Below are 7,682 nucleotides of genomic sequence, written 5' to 3'. Positions count from 1 at the left end.
ACGCATCTCGACGATGTCAGCCTGCCACAGGTCGTCGTACCCTCGCACTATGACGTGTCTTCGGGGAAAATTTCTTCTCGCCGGAGCGTGCAATTCGTCCACCAACCGTCGCTTTTCGATATTTTTATCCACATCGGTCGATTTTAACGGTCTCATGTTTCGTTGTCGCCGTTTCTGCTTCTAGTGCATCGTTTGTAGCAGTTTCTGAACAGTTCGTAACCGCTTCTGAAGAGTTTGTAACCGCTTCTGAACCATTCGTAACCGCTTCTTAACCATTCGTGAATCGTTCGTCGTCGTTCGTCGTCGTCGTCAGTTAACTGCTTCTTACCACTCATCGTCGTCGTCGTCGACGTTCTTTAGCCGTTTGTAGCCTTTTCTGTCTCCGCGTAGTTCGCAGCTGTTTCTAAACCGCTCGTAATCGTTTTTAAGCTGTTTTTGAACCGTTTGACAACCGTCCGACAAGCGTTCTCGAACCGCTAGACAGCCGTCCGACAACCGTTCTCAAGTCGTTCGTTGCCGTTCCTCGCCGTCGTTAATGAACCGTTTCTTCTCTTCACTCGACGCCTTTCGATAGTCGTTTTTGCTGAACCGTTTGTCCATTGTTGTTGTTGTTGTTGTTATTGTTCGTTGTCACGTCCGATTCAACGGTACGCGAATGGCGAAGCTTGTTTATCGCAGTCCGTAACGCTTGCAGATCCTTCTCGAACGCAGTCAACTTCTCGTCTGATTCTTTTCATTGATTGTTCAACATTTTAAAGAATTGATCAACGTACAGTTTGTTAACCGCGTCACCGTCAGTCTCAGGTTGCGCTACGCGACAAATCTTGCGCGACTTTGCGTCAAAGTCCGTGGCGGCGCGACGCAGAGCGTTATTGCGCACGAAATTTCTCATTAATCCGCTCCATCGATGGTACGAAATAGCGTTCGTCGCGTCTCCGCTGTGCTCGAACAATCCAAATTTGTTGATCGGCATTTCAACGCTGATTGAACGGATTGCCGTCGCATGGTTTAATTTATATTAAGCCCGGCTTCGCGAAGTTCCTCGATGATCGACATGATCTCGTTGTCGTGGGCATTGTTGCCAGCTTGACGCGAAGCGTCGAGCAATTGCAGACGATCCACTAGCTCGTTGGGGTCGTCCCAGTGCACGTAGTCGATCTTATTGTCGGTTAGCGTCATCGCGCGAGGCATGGATAATCCCTTTCCGGATTTTTTCTTCTTGGATTCGGTAGACATCAACGGTGAGATATCCTAAGATATCCTTTATCAATGATAAAAAATTGCGGCGAATGTCAACGAAAAAAAATGGCGGAGGCCTGTTAAATCGCGCTATAAACGCACTTCCGTTCGAATTACACATTCCCAGCTATCAATTTTGCGGTCCGGGAACTCGTTTACAAGAACGATTGGCCAGAGGCGATCAAGGTATTAATCCATTGGACGCGGCGTGTCGCGAGCACGACATAGCCTATTCGCGTAACCGATCTCACCGAGAGACACGCGGCGGACGAGATACTCGCTGCGGAAGCGCGAAAACGCATTACCGCGAGAGATTCGACTCTCGGAGAGAGAGCTGCCGCTACAGCCGTCTGGGCGACAATGAAGACTAAGACGAAGCTCGGAATGGGTTTGAAAACGAAAAAATCGAAAACTGCAAAGAAAAAAAATCTAACAAAAAAACGGATACTTCCGACAGCGAAACGAGGCGGCGTATTGCCGATTCTACCGTTGTTGGGAGTTCTCGGTTCTCTGGCCGGCGGAGCGGCGGCAGTCGTAAAGGCCGTGAATGATAACAAAGCCGCGCGGCGTCAGCTGGAAAAGATGCAACGTCACAATCGCGCCGCGGAAGGTCGCGGACTTTATCTCGCTCCGTACAAATACGGACAAGGGCTGTATCTCGGCCCGCACAAACGCGGGCGAGGAGTAGCGTCAAAAAATAAAAAAAAAACGTCAAAAAAACGTTAAATATGCCCGCGGGTATTACGACTAACGTACAATTGAATCGACTGGCAAGGCGTTTGCGCGTACCGTTCTTCAGAGGTGTCTTCATGCGTGATTCGTTACCGATCGGCGGTGTACGTCGAAACGAAAGCGGTATCGTGAATTTGGACGACGCAGCGGGTCCCGGTACTCATTGGGTAGCGTACGCGAAGAGGGAAGATTGAGTCGTATATTTCGATAGTTTCGGCAATCTTCGACCACCGAAAGAACTGGTGCGATATTTCGGGCCGAGCGTGACGAAGATCGAGTACAATTGCACGTCTTATCAGCGATACGATCAGAACATCTGTGGACAATTGTGCCTACAATTTCTCCGGACGATCGACGCTAATTTAAAGCCTGACGGTGCGCCGTGGTGACTCAGTATTCGTTAACGGTTTCCACCGACATGTCTATAACGTTTACGCTGACGGGGAAGAGCAGCATCCTCGCGGAGCACTATTTTCCCGCAGTGGATCTGAGCGACGGTGACTACGAACTCGGTCTAACGTGCTTTGAGACTTATCACACGATAGCGAACGTGAATTCTTCGAACAATAAATTTTATTTCGACGAGGATGACACGGAAATTACGATTCCCGAGGGATCGTACGAGATACGAGCCATAAATGAGTTTTTGAAACGCGGAATTTCACGAAAACGCCCGCGACGCGTAAATCGTTCCAACGATGATCGTACGTCGGTCGCGAATATCGCGCGAGAGGCGACCATTCGCGCAAACAGCTACGAAGACGAGGCCGCGGAATACCCGATAGTGCTCCGCGCAAATTACAATACGATGAAGAGCGAGATCAAGTGCGCTTTCAGAGTGAACTTTAACAAACCGAACAATGTCGGATCGCTGCTGGGATTCTCGTCGAAGCGTATATTGCAGCCGAGACAGTGGCACGAGTCGGACGCGTCGATTAATATTATCAACGTAAACATTATCCGCGTGGAGTGTAACGTAACCGCGGGTGCGTACAGCAACGGCAAACGCGTTCACACAATACACGAATTTTCAGCGAGCGTACCACCGGGATATAAGATATCGGAAACGCCGGCGCAGATCATTTATCTGCCAATCATCGCGCGAAGCGTTACGGATCTAACGATATGCGTCACGGATCAAGACGGACGATTGCTCAATTTTCGAGGAGAAGAGATCACCGTCAGATTGCACGTACGACGGCTACAGCGATAACGCGCGACGTGTGACATGCTCGTGTTGAACGACTCGGAGCACGCGACAAATAAGAATATCTTTACGACTGCGACGATCGACGATATCATCAAATCGACATTCGGTAGCGTTAAAACTGAGACGAAAACAGAGACGAGAAAGAAGCTCAACGCATCGAACGTTAAATTTTTACAATCTCTGGGATTCGCGGTACGAAACATCTGAACGATGACTGAAATTCTTAACATCGGAGGCGAGCCGGTCTTTGACGATCGCATCGTCAAGATCGAGACTCACACGTACAACCCGTACGTCAACACAACGTTCGAGTATAGCGACGAGATACGAATACCCATACAACAGCAGAATATGTATACGTTGCCGTGCGAAAGTTTTCTCTACGTCGAAGGAACATTGACGGTGACCAGAGCAGCTGGTCAAGCCGATAACGTGGTATTGGGTACTAATTGCGTCGCGTTCATGTTTGACGAGATTCGATACGAGCTCGACGGTATGGAGGTTGATCGTTGCAGAAACGTAGGAATAACCAGCACGCTCAAGAACTACGTTACGGTATCGTCCGACAGAAGCGTGATCCTGCGAAACGCGGGCTGGGAACCACATAATAACCCGAATGGATATTTCAATTTCTGCGTACCGCTCAACTTGTTACTGGGATTTTGCGAGGATTACAAACGTGTGGTGATCAACGCTCGTCACGAATTGATCTTGATACGAGCGCGCAACGACAACAATTCCCTGGTGGGAAGTCTCGCGTTGGAGCCTACTATCAAAATACTCAAGATACAATGGCGAATGCCTCACGTGGTATTGAACGAGATCAACAAGCTGTCGATGCTGCGCACCTTGGAAGACGGACGATATTTAAGTATGGGTTTCCGTTCGTGGGATCTGTACGAGTATCCCCTGTTGCAGAACACGACCAAGCATTCGTGGGCCATTAAGACCGCGACCCAGCTCGAGAAACCGCGATACGTCGTCTTCGCTCTGCAGACGGGTCGGAAGAACGTCATGTCCGCCGACACAAGCCGATTCGACGACTGCAACTTGACCAACGTAAAACTCTATCTAAACTCGGAAGTTTATCCGTACGACGATCTGAATTTGAACTTTGGTAAACACAGATGGGCGATTCTGTACGATATGTACGCTCGTTTCTGCAAGGGATACTACGGATACGAATATCTCGAGCCGAGTCTCACCGTTTCGACTTTTCTACGTAACGGTCCGTTTGTGATCATCGATTGCTCTCGCCAAAACGAATCCGTCAAAAACGCTACCGTGGATGTTAGACTAGAATTCGACTGCATGGAGAACGTACCGCCAAATACCTCCGCGTACTGTCTCATCATACACGACCGCGTGATTGAGTACAACCCGTTGACGAACGTGGTGCGCAAAATAGTCTGAATGTTCGCGGCAACGTCGACGTAAATATTTTCTCTCTCTTTCCATCAATCTCCGATACAATTATTGAAAGGGGTAAGGGAGGGAGAAGTATAAATCAGAGTGTCGCGAGACGGTTTGCAGAGTTGCGCGTCATTCCTCTCGAATGACGCATCGACGAGCGAGAGAAAGATAAAGAAATCTCGTCATGTCCGTACCAACGTTCGTGGACCTGCAAGGATTCCTCGTCGGGATGAAATTTGTCGTGAAGGAGGTGGCGGTGCTGAGAAAAGGTTGCGTTCTGACGCATCACATCTTTAATTACCCCATGCCGTGGAATCTCCTCACAAAATCCGACAAATCGTGCGCTACCTGGTTGATTCGCAATCACCATGGATTACGATGGGAAGACGGAAACGTGCCGTACAGTATGGTAAAACGCCTGATTACATCGGCCGTGCTTGGTATAGAAGAAGACAAAAAAGAAGACAAAGAAGACGATGACGACGAGATGCCGACTCTTGTGTACGTCAAGGGATGCCAAAAACGAGAATGGCTGGTCGATCTGCTGGAGAATTATGCGCGAAAAAACCTAATCGTCGAGACTCTGGATGCGCATTACGAAGATATCGAATCTTTGAATAAACTAGATGACACCAATACCATGCGATGCGGAAAACATAAAAAGAATTGCGCGTTACAAAATGTAATAAAACTATTTAACTGGTGGTCGCGCGCGACGCCATAAAAATTTGCGATCTTTTTTTAATAAATAAATTATATATAACTTTTTATAATGTTTTATTTCTTACTCCCCTTCCCCTCTCCAATTATCATCGATAGAGTAGGCTTTACTTCCCCCTCTCCTAAAAAAATCCACTGCGCAGTTCTATAAACATTATTTCCCCCTCTCCCTTTCCCCCACCACATCATTACTTTGGGAATTGTCGCGTATACTCGATTAATTTTATATGATCAGTCTTGTCGCGATCGTTTGTATTGACGGTCAACTTCTCAGAGTCTAGAGAGCGAAAATGTTCTCCTTTGAAGGATGCAATAGCAGCAGCAGCAGCAGCAACAACAACGGTGCAAAACGCATGAATACCATGAATTATTACGTGCCGATTCACGACGTTGAAACTCAAACGTATGAGAAGAAATGTAATAGGTAAGTTTCGTTTAGGATAAAAAAAACATATAAAGCCTACCCCAGTTTTTATATCTTAGCAAATTGTAATACTTACTATAAATAAAACTAATTTCATTTATTTTATACAGCATTTCGTTGGATCGTCGCGCGGTTCGTATACTCAGCAGACGATACGCGCTGACAGCTATGGAATACAAATTCCTCGAAATTGGTATCAACGTGGGTCCACCGAGCTACGTGGAGATCGCCGTTGGAGATCCTCGCCGAAGAAAGGAACTGCTGTTGTCTCTCGAAACGTGGAAGGCACTATACGAGCAACGGCAAAATATTCAGAATTTCTTTTGCAATGACTTCAAAGATATTCATAGTTTTATAAACGTTGGACCGCTAACGGTGAGAGTTTGTACAGTTAATAACATTAAACTCATACGTCTCGAATCTGCAAACGTATGCTTGAGAATGACCGAATCGACGATGCATCGTATGTTCGATCTCGATCGGTGCATCGATGCGAGATTCGATCGTTTGATCAGAATACTTGCGACGGTCGATGCAAAGTTTGCGCAGTTCTCCGATATCGCGTCCACTGTGAAGGATCCCAAGGAAGCGTCGAATGTAATATACGCTAGCGATGCGTTCAATATGAATCAGATCGTCGATTGTGAGCTCGCAGCTTTAGTTTTTTAGTATGTAATATATATATTATGTAAAAAAAAGAGTTAAATAAACAGGCTTTTTTACAACTAAATGAACGATGTAATTTCTTTGCGTGTATGTCCATCCCTACCTATATTTTATCAAATGTTGTTTACGACGAACATATATGTTCCAACAGGTTCGATGCGTTATCGAGTCGATCATCGTCCCGATGACGTCGTTTCTTCCTTTGTTTTTTTACGTACTGCGTCGTAAAAAATAGCGCGAAATTGTTTAGTCTACGAGATAACACCCCCATTTCCTAGAAAAATGTTGTTTACGACGAACGTGTCTCGACAGGTTCAATGCGTTATCGGGTCCATCATCGTCCCGATGACGTCATTTCTTCCTTTGTTTTTTTACGTACTGCGTCGTAAAAAATAGCGCAAAATTGTTTAGCCTACGAGATAACACCCCCATTTCCTAGAAAAAGGTTGTTTCCGACGAACGTGTCCCGACAGGTTCGATGCGTTATCGGGTCCATCATCGTCCGATGACGTCATTTCTTCCCTTTGTCTTTACATACTGTGCAGATAAATTGTTTAGTCTACGAGATAACACCCCCTTTTTTCCTAGAAAAATGTTGTTTACGACGAACATGTCCCGACAGGTTCGATGCGTCATCGACAAAAATACACGCTCCTACGCAGTGCGCTATCGAGTTAGTCTTACCCATTGTACGCTGCCTAGCGGCGTCGTTGCGAACGAGGCCCCCGCGACCCGACGGACCCCGCGGCGCAACCGCGGACCTCCACGCGGCCCCCGCGGACCCCCGCGAACCCCCACGCGGACCCGCGGCGCGACCGCGAACGCAAACGCGGACCTCCTCCCCCCCGCGCGGATCAGCGGCACGGGTGAGTCATCCCGGTGACTCATCCCGGTGAGTCATCCCGGTGGTATGTCAAGGTCAACCCCCCCTTCCCCCCACCCCGCGAAAAAATCCGATATTTTTGTGTAACCCGATATCCTTGTGTAACCCGATACCACGCCCCTCCCCCCACCCCTCACCCCAGCGAAATCCGATATCCTTGTGTAACCCGATACCCCGCCCCCTCCCCCCACCCCTCCCCCCCCGCGTAATCCGATATCCTTGTGTAACCCGATACCCGCCCCTCCCCCCACCCCTCACCCCCCGCGTCATCCGATACCCCCTCCCCCGCACCCCCCCGGGGAATCCCGACCCCCCCCCCCCCCCCCCCCTCACCCCCCGCGTAATCCGATACCCCCCCTCCCTCACCCCCCCTCGGAGCTCCCGGATTGGAACTC

The 7,682-nt window shown here is 48.5% G+C and overlaps 2 protein-coding genes across 2 annotated transcripts; both read left to right on the top strand.

Moving 5' to 3' along the window:
- The first annotated feature begins 3,391 nt into the window (after window positions 1-3,391).
- LOC143898218 (uncharacterized) lies at window positions 3,392-4,594 on the top strand. Its single transcript, XM_077407529.1, has one exon. The coding sequence runs from the start codon at window positions 3,392-3,394 to the stop codon at window positions 4,592-4,594; it is 1,203 nt and encodes a 400-aa protein (XP_077263655.1).
- Window positions 4,595-5,589: 995 nt separating this feature from the next.
- On the top strand, window positions 5,590-6,790 carry LOC143898206 (uncharacterized). Its single transcript, XM_077407501.1, has 2 exons — window positions 5,590-5,738; window positions 5,849-6,790. The coding sequence occupies exons 1-2, from the start codon at window positions 5,605-5,607 to the stop codon at window positions 6,405-6,407; spliced, it is 693 nt and encodes a 230-aa protein (XP_077263627.1). The 5' UTR covers window positions 5,590-5,604; the 3' UTR covers window positions 6,408-6,790.
- The last annotated feature ends 892 nt before the right edge of the window (window positions 6,791-7,682 follow it).

The sequence above is a fragment of the Temnothorax americanus genome, unplaced genomic scaffold, assembly GCF_048541705.1.
Source record: "Temnothorax americanus isolate GAGA-0224 unplaced genomic scaffold, ASM4854170v1 Scaffold222, whole genome shotgun sequence".
In the NCBI taxonomy this organism is placed as follows: domain Eukaryota; kingdom Metazoa; phylum Arthropoda; class Insecta; order Hymenoptera; family Formicidae; genus Temnothorax; species Temnothorax americanus.
Note: the sequence above shows the minus strand (reverse complement) of the source record. Positions and strands in the feature narration are given on the sequence as shown.

What these genes read in the sequence shown, in the direction of transcription:
- LOC143898218 (XM_077407529.1), top strand. Translation starts at nt 3,392, where the DNA reads ATGACTGAAATTCTTAACATCGGAGGCGAGCCGGTCTTTGACGATCGC.
- LOC143898206 (XM_077407501.1), top strand. Translation starts at nt 5,605, where the DNA reads ATGTTCTCCTTTGAAGGATGCAATAGCAGCAGCAGCAGCAGCAACAAC. An exon ending in TATGAGAAGAAATGTAATAG is followed by an intron (nt 5,739 to 5,848) that starts GTAAGTTTCGTT and finishes TATTTTATACAG; the next exon opens with CATTTCGTTGGATCGTCGCG.